This window comes from Protopterus annectens, chromosome 4.part0 (genome assembly GCF_019279795.1).
Source record: "Protopterus annectens isolate FY-2018-M chromosome 4.part0, PAN1.0, whole genome shotgun sequence".
Classification (NCBI taxonomy): domain Eukaryota; kingdom Metazoa; phylum Chordata; order Ceratodontiformes; family Protopteridae; genus Protopterus; species Protopterus annectens.
In genome coordinates this window covers 1,206,075,959-1,206,094,071 of record NC_056733.1, presented here as the reverse complement: position 1 = coordinate 1,206,094,071, position 18,113 = coordinate 1,206,075,959, and the positions used below count along the sequence as shown (strand labels likewise).

General features: G+C 42.5%; 1 protein-coding gene across 1 annotated transcript in view; it reads right to left on the bottom strand.

Moving 5' to 3' along the window:
• Positions 1-18,113, bottom strand: part of SFXN1 (sideroflexin 1) — an 800,283-nt gene that overhangs the window by 483,743 nt on the left and 298,427 nt on the right. The window contains exon 2 of the mRNA XM_044069135.1: positions 6,404-6,576. Coding sequence (XP_043925070.1) covers positions 6,404-6,567 — 164 coding nt within the window. The 5' untranslated portion in view covers positions 6,568-6,576. The remainder of the gene's footprint in view (positions 1-6,403; positions 6,577-18,113) is intronic.

Genomic DNA, 18,113 nt, shown 5'->3' with positions numbered 1-18,113 from the left:
CTACAACAGACAGAATACTACAAGATCTCTAAGTTAAACGATCCTCAGACACAAACACAAGTGGGGGATGACTAATTCCTCTAATTTAAATGGTTTTAGTCCTGGGAAACTTTTAGAACACAAGGAAAGCAAGGGGACAGACTAGGTCCTCTAACTGAAACGGGCCTAGCCCGTTGGAAACAGCTAGTGGGATACCACAGAATAAACAATAAAAAAACACAACTTTTCTGCAACACAGACAAGAACACACACAATAGCTATTAAAATAGCTTTTTTGCAAAAAACTTCTCTGATAAAAAAGAAAACAGGGACTTAGCTACAGCCAAGAGCGAGACCACGTCCGAGCTACACGAGCAGCAAATAAGATCTGGGGATAGAGAGCAGTGCAGCATGGGATACCATCTTAGCCCAGCCAATAGAAAGACTTTGAGCTAAGAAAGTATGGCCGAGTCGGAGCCGACATTCGGCTCCGAACCCACGGGTAAGAATGTAGGTCAGATTGGACTACATAACATCAAAGTTTAATAATACCTATATATCTTTCAGATGCACAAGATTTAGTTAATGTAACAAAAATATAGTATGGATGAGGGAAACTGATAAAGATGGAATGTTAAGTAAAGGTTGATTAAGGTTATAGAGATCAAAAAACTAAAGGGTTTGGATAAATGGAATATAGTTTACTAGAAATTAAATAAATGTATTAGGAGTCTGGTATGATGAAAGCAGAAAGACAAACAATGGAGAAAATTTCTGGAGGAAATAATGTTAGTTGGTGGAAAACTTTATACTTTAGAAAGATATAAATGCTAAATACATAAATATTGAGAACAATGGACAGTATACATGTTTCCTGGAAAAATGTTGGAGACTTTTTTTTTTTGTTTTTGTTTTTTATTTCAGGATCAAAAATCAATCCACTAAGATGGATATTTTATACAAAAAGAGGAATGAGGACTGAATTCCAAAAATCCAGTTGTATGTTTGGGATCTATGCACCTTTTTCAGCTATTAAAAATATGAACAAGGAATGTAGCTTGGCAGGGAAAATACTGTATATGAAACAGAGAGATGGAAAACTGAAAAGTAAAAGAAGCAAAGTGGAGGGGTTTATGGAAAAATGATTATGACTATAAATTGAAGTCATGGAAAATTAAGTCTAATAAGTTAAAAGGAATGATAAAGAAATATTATCTAATGCATACATGGAAAGATCATATCCGTGGTGGTACAGCGGTAGCGTTGTTGCCTCATAGCAAGAGGTTCTCCCGTTCGATTCTCGGCTGAAGTGTGGGGAGTGCCTTCTGTGTGGAGTCTGCATGTCCTCCCCGCAGTTGGATGGGCGTTCGAAAGACATGCACAAATGGGCGTGCCTTCATTGAAGGTTGAATGTCGAGCTGGCACTGCGGCGTTCGTGAAAATCTACTGCCAATCATTAGTGGACCGGAGTTCCGCAGTGGTGACCTCTAACCAGGAAAAAGCAGAAAGACAAACAACATACATGGAAAGATTGGGTCTATATTATAAGCATGAAAGCCGAAATAGGCGAACACTAGAAGATCGACACATAAATGTCAATCTACAAAAAGAGCAAAGGATGGAAACACCGAAATGAACAATGCCGAACAGATTCCCGGAAGCAACAGCGCCATAGGTAAGTAAAGCCAATGTAAACAAACACAACGTAAAACACTTTTATTAATGTTTTTGCAGGGGGGCAAGCCCCCCTGCACCCCCCACACCCCCCTATTTATATATACCAACTCTGAGACTGCTCTACAGTGGGGAAAAGGATATATTTCCTCAGCCCACAATCACCCTGCTGGCTAGGGAAATCCATTCGGCGTTGTGTCTTTAGGTGTCCCCATCCTTCGATCTTTTTGTAGATCGACGTTTATGTGTCGATCTTATAGAGTTCGCCTATTTCGTCTTTCTAATATATACCCAGAAAGATCATATGGGTAAGATTAAAGAAAGAAAAACAGAAGGGAAAGATTTTAAGATTTTTATGAGGCTGGAGATTTTTTTGTGGAGATTTTTATTAGATAAGTTGTCTGTAAAAAGCAGTATAAAATATAAAGCAGTGGAGGAGAAAAAAAAAGATTGCAAAGAAGAAGAAATGGCAAAGCATTATTTTTTGGGGATTTTAAAAAGAATGAAGACTTCTGGGGGATCAAAATGAGCTAAGTGGGAAGGTTTTCAAACTATAAACATGGATATAATACTGTATGGGATATAGAACACAAAAAACTGAAGTTGGCAGGTGTGTATGGTATCGATGGTAACAGCATGGGTGCTGTGGAAATGAAGGTGTGATAAATTTCTGAAGACATACAGGTTGAAATAAAAAGGTGGTTGTAGAAAAAAGGATGAGGGGAACAGAATGAAAGATTTAAAGTTTCTGAAACTGAAGATGTAAAACGTTGAAAATATCATAAATACTGTACAGTAAATGTATGTTCATACTGTAGAAATGTAAACAGAATGGAAGAGATGTGATGTATTAAGATATAAAGCAATCCTCCAGTCTTTTTGATAAGTGCCATGGGATGTTTTACATCCACATAAGCTAACATCAGCTCAGGCAGATGGGGCCTCAGTTTAACATCTCATACAAAGGACAGCATACCCATGAGTGTAATACCCCCCTTACCTTGCACAGCAGTGTCAGTATTGGGAATAGAGCCCACAGTCTTCTGCACCAAATGTTAATTGTTGAGGTGTTCTTGCATATAGGTGGACATAAGAAAGAGAAGAAAAGTTACAGACCTGTTGATGAAAATGGCAGTTTTTTTTTGGGGGGGGGGCTAGAAATGCAGTATATGTACAAATGCTGTGTGGTTTGTTGCTGGGATTAGCTCTGTTTAGTATAGCTGTAGCAGGTTAACAAGTAAATTACTGATGAAAAAGTCTTGAAGCAACTAGGACGGTAGCTGGCACTGTAAACTCTGTAATGTCACGTACTTTGGTACGGAAGGATTTCACAAAAAACACATATGCTTGTTGAAGTGATTACATGACAAAGAAAGGTGAGGATTTGGAGGTCCAAAACAACCTTAGACCGATGTATGTAATGCAGTGCAAAAGGACAGTAATGACGACCAGCAGCATGCTAGGGAGTGTAGTTCAAGCAGTGCACACCAGTAATGCAGAACTCGTCCCTACATCCACAAGGTAGTGGTAGGGCTGCATCTGGACTACTGTGTTCAGGTCAGGTGACCACACAGAGGAAAGTATATTCAGTGTGGAGTCAGCAAATGGTGGCTTCAAAGGAATGGATTAGGTTAGAGCACAGACTGATATATGCATGTGTGCACAACAGAACACAAATGAAAATGTGATCATGACCAAGATGCAGTGTATTATTGAGGAACAGCTGTGTTGGAGAATGGGTTACAGGCAGAAGATGCTACAATGGGGATGGATCAAGAGTATCAAATGGAAGTATAAAAAAATAAAGGCTAATGGTGCTGAAAGAATGACAGACAACACAAGCTAACAGATAAATGAAGGAAATTATGGGCCTGCAGCTTGGGAAAGGATTGCAACACTCTAGTTCATAGTTTGGTATTAGGCTATCGGACCTAGTGCCTATATAAGCCTAGCCATAACAATTCTCTGGCTATTTCTTCCCACAATATTTACTTCCATGGAACCCTGTCTAGCAGGGCGACTGATGTGATCCCTGGGGTAAATTTCCCATCTCCCATCCAGTCATCAAGTTTCCTTTTGAAGAGGGCCAAGGAGATGTTCTGCTTGACATGTATGGGCAGTGTATTCCAGAGTATGGGAAGTCTCTGTGTCAGGAACCTATTCCTCCAGCATGTTTTGTTCATTGTGATGACAAGGTTTAGGTCCCAGGAGTGTGTGGCTCTGAGGGATTGGGATTTCTTTAAGTGCAGCATGTCCAACATCTCTGGGTTTGACATGGCCTTGTATGTTAAGCAGAGCTCGCCTCTTGAGTAGAGGATATGCGATAGAGTATAGCTGGAGTTTTTTTAGTCAGTCAGCATAGGACATCTGCTTTAGGCCTGTGATTCTTTTAGTGAGGTGTTTCTGCGGCCTTTCCCGTTGTTGCAGATGTCTTGTGAGGCACATACCAAACAGGGCGTAGCACTCTATGATGGGTCTAATGAAGGATGAGTACAGTGGGAAAATGATCTCCTTTTCTCTGGATGAAAAACCCTTAGTGATGAGGTGTGCCACACAGAAGGATTTCCTGACTGTTTTGGCGATGTGGTTATCGAAGGTGAGACCACTGTCCACCTGTGTTCCTAAGTCTCTTATCACACTTTCGGTGTTTAGTGTACTGCCACCTATGTGGTAATTCATAGGTACATGTTTTTTTCCCAAATGGGGCACTGGCACCAAACATCTGTTTCTGTAAGGCCCTTTTGTAGAATATCCACATAATTTGGGGATTCAATAATGGCTCCCAGTTTGCAGTCATCTTGTGAACTTTGTTAACCAGAGTCCCTCAGTGTTGGCCTGTACTTCAGAGAAGTAGATGCCAAACAAGAGCGGTCCCAGGACTGAACCCTGAGTTACTCCACCTGTCTGGAGCTGGATTTAGAGTCGGCTACTTTTACAGTGTGGGTTCTGTCAGTAAGCCAGTTGGCAGCCCATCAAGTGATGTATGGATTTATGCCCACATTAGTAAGTTTATCTAGGATTCCAGAGCAGGGATGGTGTTGAAGGCCTTGGCGAGGTCCAGACAGGCTGAGTGGACTGCCTTACTCTCGCCCACAGCTCTGGAGACTGATTCAAAGAAGTCAATCAGGTTCAGGAGACACGATCGGCCCTTCACGAACCCAAACTGAGTGGGGTCCAGTGTCTGAAGGTTGCCAATGTCTTTGTTTATAAATTCCAACATAATACATTCCATGGCCTTGCAAATCAGGCTCGTCAGACTGATGGGACGGTAGTTCCCAGGATCCAAGGTGGATCCCCCCTTGTGGAGTGGGATAACTGTAGCTGTGTGCAACTCAGTGGGCACGAAGCCTGAGGTGAGGCTATGATTAAACATGACACTTAGGTGAGGTGCCAGTTCATTTTGTAGTTCATGTAGTACACAGCCCGGGATGTATGCTTAGCTTTGGAGAGTGTGGTTTTTACCTGCGTGGCTGTGATTACCGGAATGTGGCAATCTTTCTGTATTGAGATGGGCCCTTTAGGGGGTGAGAGAAGGGTGAAGTTGGCACTGAATCGATCTGCTAGGATATTGGCAATATCGTTGGGATCAGTATATTTAATGCCATTCTGTTGTAGCTCAGAGCAGATTTGAGCATTGCCATTTAGATTCTTGACATAGCTATAGAATGCCTTGTGGTTGCCTTTGGAATCTTTGGCAATTTTATTTTCATAACTGGCTTTGCAGGATTTTATGCGGGATCTCAGCTTCTTACTGAGGCTGGTAAGGGAGTTTTTTTGCATCCTGGGACTTTCCTCTTTTTTGCAACAGCTTCTTCCTTCTGTTGTATAGTTTGTTTATGACAGGGTATGCAATTAGGACTGCCACCTTCCTTCGTGGCTAAAACCGGAGTAAAGCCACACCCCTCGTGTCACTACTAACTCCGCCCATCCCACCCCCTCTCCCGCCTACACTCCACACATTGTATGACATCATGATGACATCACTCGACTGGGAACGCCCTCTTTTTTCGTTCCTGCTGCCTGCTTTCGGCTGATTTACTATACTTTTCTGTAAAAAAAGCATAGTAAATCAGCCGATTTACAAACTCCTATAGTCTGTTTCCTTTTGAAACAGAATACCGGAGTTTGTACAGTGTTTTCCGGACTACCGGAGAATCAGTTTGATTTCCGGATAGTCCGGAAAAAAAACGGAGAGGTGGCAATACCAGGGAAAGGGAGTGTACCTCACATCAAATGAGGCCAGTGTACACCATGAACAGCAGACCCCCCCAGTAAACACAAACAGTTCATATCACACCCCACTGAGATTTAGTGTTACAAACATCTTCTAAAACGCATCCACCCCCACTTAACCAGAAAAAATAAATACATGTTTGAAATTATTGCAACCAAACCAGAAATCAGTAACAATAAAAATAAAAGTGATTACAGTGGAAGCAAAGCTGATTGGTGACACAGGATTGTCTAGATGCTAAGATTCCAGTAACATGTAAAAATGTAAGAAGCAATAACCTTAAACATGTTGTTCCCTAAGAGTACAAAAAATTAGCATAGCAGTAGTTATGAAAGTGTAGAACAGAAATACACAAAACTGAGGCGACTGGAGAACCTTAGTAAATAACTTCAGCAAATCTTGCACTACAAATACTTTCAGTTTTCCATAAATGTTCCGTGTTACTAAAAAGCAACAACAATAATATAAAAATTAAGGGACAAACAACAAACAACACTTTAATATTGCGTTAATTACCTGTAGTCATGCACTATCTTCCTTGCATTTTCTAGCTGTTCATTGGATAGTAGAATATTCCTTGGGTCAGTAACTGTAAAAAAGTGTTTGGCTCGCCCAGTAAAGGTGCTCTGATCCCAGCGTGGTTCTTTGATGTTAATGTTTAATGGCAATTCTGCAGACATTTTCACCAACTGCATAGAAACAAAAAGAAAAAAAAGCAAACAGAATATTAACATGTTGCTTTGATCTACACATTATGAAGTTTAGGCATACCTTTCTTTTTCAAATGAAGTCTGAATTAAGGTACAATAATAAAGCTTAGCATCCTTTCATCATTCTAACTGAAAGATGAAGGTCCGATTTTACATTTAGCAATACACAGTGAGGTAAGTAACCATGGGAACACAATAAGTAATGTGTCAGTGTATTTTAAAACAAATTATAAACAAGATACAAATGGCAGACAAAACTGTACCTCCACACATAGTACAATACATATAATATTGTAATGCTTCTTGTGAGAATTCTATGACTTCATGAAGCCAGACGCACTGAGTGATTTCTGACTGAGCACGGCTGATACTGCAAAGCCACTCTGTAAAGACACATTCTTTTTTTCCAAGATGACCAACCTCAGAGGTAATTTTACTGAGTAGTAAAATAATCACCCCCCCCCCAAACCAATAATGAAAAATATGAGCTTGCAAGTCCTCTAAACTATCCTTTTACATAATTCTCCTTGCAGAACTGAGATTTGCAAAGTCGGCCCTTGAAAGGCCAACAAATCTCTACTTCTGCCAGAATGAAACAAGGATTTTTTTTTATCCAATAAGAAACAGTGCATTAAAACATTACTTATGTGCTGCTTCCTGATAAGATGAGATAGTCTGCATCACAACTCTTTTTGTGAATTATACAACAAAGCAAATGAAATTCAAATAGACGCCATATTAAAGAACAGGGGTGTGAGAGACTATACTACAGCATTTAAAGGTTAGGATCAGCTATGAAATAAACAGCTTTCCTAGTCAGGACCATATCAAAAAGGCACAATTCCATATCATAGAGAAAGTAAACACTGGTTCATGTGCAACATTCTGTTAAACTCATCTGGGCGCTACAAATTAATACACAAAGTAATGTCTGTTAAAGGGAAGGTTAAGGGATCCAGCTTTCTAAATCCATGGGACAATAAAACAGAACTGACGACTCGCACATCAGCAGTCATGTCAAATATTCAGCTTACATTCTTCTGATTTGATATTAGACGAAGACAGCAGTTGTGTTTTTGGTGTATTTCTGCAAAGCATTTAGCATACCTCTGAAGTGTACCTCATTTATGAGGAATGTTTCTCATTTGGAGTCTTAAAAAAGTGCATGTTCCTCAATGTTCCACATTGAAAGGGTGTGTCACACATTTAGTGTTATTTTTTTTAACTGATAACTATGGTAAATAATGCTGAATCATATTAATTCATAAAAAAAAACTTTTGTAAGAATAAAATAACACATTTTAACCATCCTGTGTGATAGATATTATATTACAATAAAGTTCTCTTCCCCTCATAGTAGCAGTGTGATATTGTTAGAAATAGTATGTGCTACAAAGCCTACAAAATATGTAGAGGAAACATGTAGCAAGCATGATCAGCCTAGAAAAATGTGTTCATGAGAGCAAAGATATGCTGTTGACTTAGAAAACGTTTGTAACAGATGGCCATGATAATACAGGCTTGTTGAAACAGCAGGAGAAGATAAATACATACAAAGACTCAGTTGCCAGAACTTATCTAGCAAAGACAAATGGCTGACAGTGTAAAAGGATAAATGGCTATCATGTCAGAAGACTTCACCCTGGTCTTCTCAGAAACTGACAAGGAAACAGAAAACTGGTGAGGCCCACAACATTATTAACTGGTACGGTCTACAGTAAAGCCACATATATGCCAAGAATGTTTCAGGATAATTTATCAGAAGAAACCATCCATAAACATAGACTGTATAAAAATAGACTGTATATAAAAAAAAGAAGTTATGTACTTACCATAACGTTCCATGTGTGTTGTCCATCTCAACCTTTATTCTCACTGATGGGATCAGATCCAATGTGTCAGATCCGTCCTGGCCTTTACAAAAGCTCGAAAACTTTAGCAAAGCTCGTGGGCCTCCTTCCCTAGCCATAATGCAGTTCCCCGACTTCCTCAGACCTCATATGCAGAGCTGCTAGAAGGATCTTCATGCAAGTTCTGGACTAAGTTTTTTGGCTATTTTAGCTTTTCATATATTTTGCTGCTTAGATTTCACTTTTTCTTTTTCACCATAGTTAGTGCCTTCCCTTTTCAGTAGTAGTTTTTCTCCTAGGTTAGTTATTCCTTTTCCTTTAGATGTACTCCAAGTTAAACAGATGCTAACTGTCACTTGTTTGAGTTAGAGAGTGCACCTTTCCTTTTTCCTTTTCTCTGTACATAGAGCTATTAGTGTCTTCCTCTATCCCATTTAACCATTCGTTTTAATTAGAGAACGGTTTACGAAGTCCATTTAAGTTAGAAGAATTCCCACCCCCACCCCTTTTTTTCCTTTCTTGTTACTGTGGTAGTTCTGAATTAAAAAAAAAAACTTTATCTTTTCTTTCTTTAGCTACTTGGTATTTTTTGGTATTAGTAGATTGATAACAGTTACGTCCCAAAAAGAAAGTAATCTGCTAGGCTTTAAAAATTGTGAGAAGTGCAGTAAAAGATGCTCTTCAGGGACTCCCATACCTTACGTGTTTACTAATTGGGGGCCCCTCCATTTATAAGAGTCTTGTTCCACATGTCATGCTTTTAACCAGAGGGTGCTTATGGAACAAAAAAATAAGTTGATTTTGAAGAGGTTATTAAAAACCCCATTTTCTGAGGCCATCTCTTCTGTTCCCACCTCTCCCAAGGCTGATAAATCTGAGAGAGCAGGAAAACGACCTTCTTCGGCTCCAAAATCTTTGTCGGAGCCGAAAGCTAAATATCCAAAGGTGTAGAATCTGACAGCATCTATGGAGCAGATGGCACTCCCTAAAGAAGGGACCACAGACTCGACTCAAAGAACTTGCGCCGGCTGAGTATCATTATTGAAGCCAATCTTTGTCCTTCGGCTCCCTTCTTTCCTAACCAGATTCAGATCTCTGACTTTGTCTACTAGGTCGACTAGGAGCCTCTCTGATGAAGATGTGGATAGGGTGGTGCAAATGCTTCTTAATACACCTGCCTTGGCCAAACTTCTTTTGACTCCGAACCCAAGGGAGTCGGATCAGATTCATCTTACTCCTATGGCGCCTACTCCCCCTCCAATCCGTTCCTCGGCTTCAGAGCCAGACGACTCTGATATCTACTGGTGTCTGTTTCAGGTCCAGGGCTGGATGGCTCCTCGGATCCGGTGTCTGCCTAGAGTGTCTCCACCAAGATGGAGCAGTAGACCTCTGGGAGCCAACACTTGCTGGTCAGGTCTTCGTCACTGGCTCAGATCTCTTTGGATCCAACTAAATCTCTCAGGGACTTGGCATGCATGGGTCCAGCTCCCACCTCATCTTCAGAGCTTCTGTCTCCTGCTCCATGGGCTTCTTCGGCTCTGACATCTGTTTTGTCGGGTCCAGGGAGTTCTTCAGAGCAGGGGCGAATGGCTTTTGAGGTTATGAGGAGGGTAATTACTGCTTTTCAGTCTCAGGCACAGACTTCCTCGGAGCTTGAAATGTCGACACACATTGAGCGAAACACCGAACGTCCTGAAGTGCAAAATTCGAAATGTCGAATCGTCATAGTTGGTCCTTCTCCAGTACAGCTCCTTAAGGTAAGTGTGCAATAATTACGGACCTTAGCGTTAGGGTACGGGTTAAGGTAAGTGCATACATAGTAGTACATGTAAGGTTTAGTTTAGGGTTAGAAGTAGGGTTTTGTTAATTGCATGTATGTGGATTATTTATTTTGTTTGGGTAGGTAGTATGTAGCGGGCGGTGGTGTTGGCCAACTATGCTGACTCGACATTTTGAATTTTGCACTTCAGGACGTTCGGCGTTTTCGTGGTTCGCTCAATATGTGTTGACGTTTCCGTATTTGCGTGAGGCTTCACGGTTATAATATAGACCCGGTGTCTTTACCTCATCACCTTCATTCACAGGTCCGCAGAGAGTATTTGCGTGAGGCTTCACGGTTATAATATAGACCCGGTGTCTTTACCTCATCACCTTCATTCACAGGTCCGCAGAGATCCCAAGCCTCAGAATGTTCCCCAGGAGACTCAGCCCTCTTCCAAAACTTTCCCAGAATATCCCACTGAGGACGTCCCTTGAAAGCAATCATGCAAAAGGAAACATCTGGACTCCCCAGATGAGTCAGTCACCTCAGATACCGACCTCGATGAAGAAGAAGGGTCCACGCTGTCGCCTCCTACATCCTGTAAATTCTGAAACAGAGAGGTGACTAGCAGTTCTCTTCTCCTTTTGCCGAGGAGTCGGTACACCTGAAGCCCTTTGGATCTCATCCTTCAAGACCCTGGGTGACACCGCCTTCAGATGAGCTTATTCAGTTAATCTCTCATTATAGTACTTTTCTGTGCTGTTGCAGTAATCCTTACAATAGGGGCCACCCATCTGGACTCCCCAGAGGAGTCAGTCACCTCAGATACCGACCTTGATGAAGAAGAAGGGTCCCCACTGTCGCCTCCTACATCCTGTAAATTCTGAAACAGAGAGGTGACTAGCAGTTCTCATCCCCTTTGGCCGATGAGTCAGCCTGAAGACCTGTGGATCTCGTCCTTCAACCTCCTGGGTGACGCCGTCTTTAGATGAGCTTATTCAGCTAATCTCTCATTATAGTCCTTCTCTTCGCTGTTGCAGTATTCCTTACAATAGGGACCCTCTGCCAGGGGTGGCCCAACATCCAGCCAGTATACCAAAGCCTTTAGGTTGCTAAGGGTAGGCTGTACATCACATGTATGCTCACTGCATACAGCACACAGCATAAATGTGACATCTGGATGTACCATCCTCAGAACTGAAAGCCCCAGTAGGAACACCAGTCCAAGGATTAGCATGGGACCAGTTACATCCAGAAGGGAAAATAACCAGGGGAGGAGGGAGGGACTGAATACTGCAACAGTGAAGAGAATGGCATCTACCATTATGGTAAGCTTTACACAACTGTACTGTGCTCTTCCATTTCACTGTTGCGGAATTCAGTACAACAGGGAGACTGCTAAAGTTCATGAAGACGAGAGGGATGAGGAAGGACCAGCAGAGCCCTCTAGGAACCCATGAAGTATACCCCTAGCAAAACCGGCTTTAGCCCCGGATATGAAATCCAACTTATAGTGCTTGGTAAAAGTATGCACACAAGTCCAGGTAGCTGCCTCAAAAATAGAGTTAGTATCTAAACCCTTAAAAACAACAGAAGACGCAACAGCCCTAGTAGAATGAGCCTTAACCAAAGAAGGAAGGCTTTTGCCATGAAAAGAATAACAAAAATAAACTGCTTTAAATATCCAAACAGAAATAGTTTGCTTGGAAACAGCCAATCCTAAAGATCTAAGATGAAAGGAAACAAAAAGCTGATAAGATCTACGAAAAGCTTTGGTCTTATTAAAATAAAATCAGAAGTTGTCTATGCACATCCAAACTGAGCAAAACTTTCTCACTAGCAGAGTGCAGAAAGGGAAAAACTGGGTAAACAAATAGACTGATTAAGAGACACCTCTTTCACCAATTTGGGTATACAAGGATTAGCACAAAGGGACACCCTACCCTTATGGAAAACCCATCTGGCAGAAGTAAGGTCCAACAAAAGAACAGTCTTTCAAGAACAATGCTGCAAGGAAGCTGAAGCAGCAGGCTCAAGAGGAGCCTGCATCAATTTCTCCAAAATAAAATTAAGGTCCCAGGAAGGAGGAACAAGTTTCCTGGGAGGACTAATATGAAGGACACCTTTAAAAATTGGTTTAGCCTCAAATCTAGAGACTAAAGGTGGTGCTAGAGGCAAACAATCAGAAATAGTTGGCAAGTGGGACTTAAAAGAATATGCCAACCCAGCGTTGAGCAATTAACACAGACAGGAGAGAACCAAAGGAACATCCAGAGAAAGTGGATCCAAGTTATGAGAAAAACAGCAAACAGAAAACCTCTTCCATTTGGATAATTAGGATTTCTTTTTAGTGGATTTCCTGGGTTCCTGCAGGACCCTAAGCATGTCCTCAGAAAAAAAGGTGTCTATATGGAATCAAAATTCTATTACCCACAGTGTTAGTTGAAGAGTGGACAGATGGGGGATAGATGAGATATCCCTTGTCTTGTGTAAGTAGGTCTACCCTGTGAGGTAACTTGTGATGTCTGTCCTTGGGTAAATGCAGAAGAATTGGGAACCAATGCTGTCTGGGCCAAAACGGAGTCACCAGCAAGATTTTGGGAGCATCTTGCTTGATCTTGAATGGGACTTTTAGAATGACAAGAAGGGCATAAAGAAGCATCCCCTTCCAGAAAAAAAGAGAGGACATCCACCTTCCAGACCAGAGGAAATCGGGCTCTGGTACAAGAAAGAGGAAGCTGTCTGTTCAGAGGGGAGGCAAATAGATCTACTTGGAGTACCCCACTGGTGGACAATGTCCAGAAATACATCCCTGTGAAACATTCACTCATGGAATTGTGATATGGACCTGTTCAGAGAGCCTGCCACAATGTTCTTACCTGAGGGAATGTAAACTGCCTGAAATGTCACTTGATACTGGATACCAAGCTCCCACACTTGAAGTGCTAACCTGCACAAGAGACAAGATCCTGTCCCACCTTGCTTGTTGACATACCACTCAACTATAGTATTGTCTGTCAGAACCTTGAGAGGCCCTGGAATGAAAAGATGAAATGCTTGAAGAGCCACCAGAAGAGTTATCATCTCTTTAACACTGATATCTTCTTTTCTTTGCTGAAGCGACCAGAGACCCTGTACTTTTAGAAAGCTGAAGGAAGCCCCCCCATCCTACATATGAACCATCTATTAACAACTCCTGAGAGGGAAGCAGAGGTTGAAAAGGAAGCCCTGGACTGAGGGACAACTACCAAATCCACCACTGAATTTACAGCTTGAGGCATGGAAGAATAGGGATTATGAAATCTACAGGATGGGACTGCTGAAGCCAAACTGATTTTAGAAACCACGGAAGCTTTCTCATGTGGAGTTTGGCAAGAGGGAGCATAAGAATGGTTAAAAGCCATGACCCACAGAACTCTCAGATATTCCCTGGCTGTAATTTAGGCCACAGGAAGAAGAGATTGAAAGATGGCAATGAGAGTTAAGGCCTTGGGAGGAGGCAAAGATGCCACCGTTGGAACAGTCAGGATCCTGCATCCCAGAAACTCGCAATCTTATGAAGGAGTCAGGAAAGACTTTTGGAAATTTACAATGAATCTCAGGTTTTACAGGATGGAAATGGCAAAGTGAAGATGCTGCAGAAGAATCTCTAGACAGGATGCCTGAAATAGTATGTTATCTAAGCAGGGAAAGACATGTAACCCCTTTAGCCTGCAAAAAGCAATGACAGGAACGAGGCATTTGGTGAATACCCTTGGGGCAGTAGAGGCGCCAAAGGGCAAAGTAAAGAACTTAAAATGCCAGGAAGCAAAAGAGAAACGTAAAAACTTCCTGAAAACAGGAAGAATAGGGATGTGAAGATAAGCATCTTTGAGGTCCAGAGAAAATAGAAAAGCCTGAGGAAGCAGCAAAGGAAACAAAGTATGAAGGGACAACATCTGAACGGAAGGGACCTTCATAAAGGTGTTATGCGAGAGAGATCCAAAATACGTCTGCAAGTGACCACTTTCCTAGGAACCAAAAACATTCTGAAATAAAACCTCTTCCCCCTTTGACAAACTGGAACTTCCTGAATACCTCCTTGAGTCAAGAGCCCCGGAAGCACTTTCAGAAAAAAGGATACTTGTTCCCGAGGGGCTGAGGAATGCCCATGAAAGGGGGAAGAGACTTCCAGACCATGGGTGAATGGTGGAAAGAACCCAAGAATCTTAAGTAATCTAACCAAACAGGAAGAGACAGGGAAAGACAAAGAAAAAGAGGAATGTGGTTGAAAAGTACAGAATAGTCAGACAGCACCTGGTTTATCAGGAAAATGAGATTTCTGAGCTACAGGAGTATGGGTAGCCTTAGCAGGGGGAGCCATTTGACTGCCCTTCTTACCCTGTGGAAGTGGGGAAAAACTGCCTATGAAAAAAGGTCAGCTTATTGGGGTAATAGGAATTTAGGGACAGGAGAAATAAAGATATGTTTTAGATCTTGTAAAGCCTTACCCTTTTCCTATAGGGGACTTGAGCAAATCAGCAGCAGCAGCACCAAACAAATGCTTGTTATCCAGAGGAGCAAATATCAACTTTGGCTTCAACCTTTGTCTGATGATATTAAGGCTAAGCCAGGAATATCTCCTTAGCACAGAGCCAAAAGCAGCAACCCTAGACGAGGCATCTGCTGCATTGTAGCTGCATATAACAGAGTGGTGAGCCACCTTAGAAGAAGTCCCTAACAAGGAGAGAGCAGATGTCTTCTTCTCAGGGTCAGGAAGGTCAAAGTATACTTTGTCATATGGGTCTGATAATGGACAGCCCTAAAAGCAAGGGTAGCTAAGGTATAAACCTTTTTAGCCAATTTTTCCACAGTTCGACTGTCTTTATCAGAAGGAAGCAACTTTGTAGAAGACAGTAACTTTGATGGCTTGTCAGATGCCACAGACGGGTCAGCAGCTGGGCACTTATAAAGGAACTTGTAATCATCAGGCACCTTCTAAAACCTATCAGTTTTTTTGGGGGGGCAGGGGCTGAGAATCAAGAGCCAAGGATGCAGTTGAAAAGGCACCCAACAAGGCAGCCAGGACAGGAGGAACAGCAGGTCTAGGAGAGTCCATTTGCAAAAGCTTGTAATACCACTTCCGAACCTCAAACATCTGGGCACAATCCCCATTTAAAAAATTCCATTATTCTGGAAACTGCGACCACAAAGGAAATCTCCTCAAAAAGATAGTCAGGACTAGTGGAGTCCTCTTCCTCAGAAACAGTCTAAAGGAGAAGAAATCTGGGAAGAATAGGCAAGAGATTCCTCATATGAATCCTCCTCCTCCTCAGTGGAATCTTGTTCCCTAGGCCTCTTAAGAGGAGTAGAAGACCAAGAGGGAGGTGGAAAAGAAACTCTTTGAGAAGGCTTCAAAGTCATAAAGGCACTAAACAATCCTTGAGTGGAATTTTGCCATTCAGTCTGAGGATCCTTAGAAGTATGTTTAGTCTGTTTCTTCTTTAAAGGGATGTCAGCCTTGTAAAACTTACAAGGCTCCGACGTCATATGACCCACTATAATTATGGTTAGTAACTCCTCCCTAATCAAATCTGAAGAACACCCGCAGGCCCTTTGGTAATAATCAGATGTGGTTCCTCCTGAACATCCAAAGCGGACGACTGCAATGCCTCCAGGGACATGCTCAAAGCCGAATCCATGGCAGCCTCTGAAGAAGTCGTGGCAGAGGAATCCAGCTCAAGAGCTGGGGAATCTTCCAGGCTTTCACTAACTGAGAGAGACATCCGGCAAAGGCAGCACAACCGAAGAATCAGACCTAGATTTCTTGGCCTTCTTCATGGACAGCTGACCCTCACAGCGGGAAGTTCTTTCCATAGTGTCTTTTGCCAAAAACTTAGGATGTTGACTTTCTAAATATATGGCTAAAGAGGAAAGCCAACTATGCAGAGTCTTCAGAATGAAAGCTTGGCAAACAGAACAGGCTGAATGGTTGTGGGAAGCACCTAGACAAAAAAAAAACACTGCTCATAACGGTCTTTATGGTGAATCTGTCTCCTGCACTGGCATTTACCCTTTCTGGATAACAAGGACCCCACAATCAACAAAAACAAAGGAGAAAAGATAAGAACAAAACCCCAACAGGGCACTTACCTGAAAAACTGCTTGGTGAGCCAGCAAGCAAAGCAAGCATTTGGACTGGCAGCAAAGAAGTTCTGAGGATGGTACATCTGGATGTCACCTTTATGCCCTACACTGTACGCGGGTGCATACGTGTGACATATGGCATACCATTAGCAACCTAAAGGCTTTGGTATACTGGCCGGATGTCAGGTTGTCCTAGGCAGAGGATCCCTACTTTAAGGACTACTGCAACAGTGAAATGGAAGTACATCTCAGCAGTACCTACTGTTATCTAAATCAGTGCAGTATTTGTTTTACTTTTCAATAGGCAACAAAAGCAAATGTTTATCTTCAATAGGCAACAAAAGCAAACTTGGACAGAAGTACAGCTCTTCTATCTACCTTAGTTGAAGACGCACCTTTTCTGGGATCTGATGAGCATCAGCATCATGAGCCTTAACCTGGCTTTCAATTCATCCTGCAGCACCAGTTCTGCTTACCAAAAGTGGCCCACTAGCTGCACACATTTCACACCGGCTCAAAGCCAGGGAGTTGGGCTTCTTACCCATTTAAAGTTTGAGAACAGGGTGAGATCATTTCAGCCCCAAGACCGCTAATCATTCACTTTACCAGATAAAAATGCATCCACCTAGCACCAGCTGTTCCGAGGGAAACTTCAGAGGGAACCCACCTCTGCCGGTGTGCACCAGCCGTTACTTTCATTGTACCGTGGGGGTCTCCTGCTCACCCTTGGACTCGCGTACTTGTTAAACTCCTTGGTCCGTGTTTCAAGACAGGATGAGTGGGTCACTGACATCGACACAGACGCCGGGCACCTTAGTTGGGCCTAGCGGCGGGGCGAGATCAGGCCGCGCTGAAGACAGTCCTTCCCCTGGCCACCACCGAGAGGGTGGGGGGCTGTGGTGGCAGCTGTCTCCCACAATCCAGGGGCATTGCAAGAACTGATGCTGTGTGCTGTAACACTCCCCTACGAGGAGGAAAGCCACTGTCCACACAGCCTTCCTGGCTGACCTGGAGCCAGTCGCAGCACGGAGAAAGTGCACCTGACACTAGCCTGCATGCTTGGGGCCAGTCCACTCCTCCAGAGGGGGAGGGGCATCTATCTTCCCAGGTAGCTGATGTCCCCACCTCACCGGGTAAGCAAAAAAATAGTAGTGGTACTTCACCGACGGCTGAAGCCTCCCACTTATTCTAAGCTGAAGATGCAGAGGCAATAAGAAAGCTGTCTTACTAAGAATGCACTTAGGTTTTTCTGTCCAAATGTATTTCAACTTTATTTCTGTTATTTGCATTTTTTTTTTTTACCACATAAGTCTATCTTACAGACACTGCAGAGTCCCAGAGAGACATGCTCCCAAGAAACACACGTCACACGTTAAACACGAAACACCAAATCAGAGGTGTACCTCTGAATCTATCATTCACAGACAGATGTTTGGAAAAGCTGCTAGACTAGGAATAGGATAATGATTAAGGAAACAGAATTCTGCATAGTGAGAAGGATTTGCCAGGTATAAGGAATTTGACTAGTGGAGTACTGCAGGGATTGATCATGTAATTGAACAGCCTTCTGTGGTATTAATTCTGGATACATCTGATGGAACAGAACAGGATCGACCACTTCACCGATAAGATGTGCGGGAGAGGATGACGAATGAGACAATGGATGGATTTAACTGAGCAATTGGGTTGACAGGTGGTATTTGAGGTAGGGTGAAAACAAAACCAAAATGCTGCACTTTAGTCACAGACACAGCAGAGCAGGAAACAGCCTGGAAAAC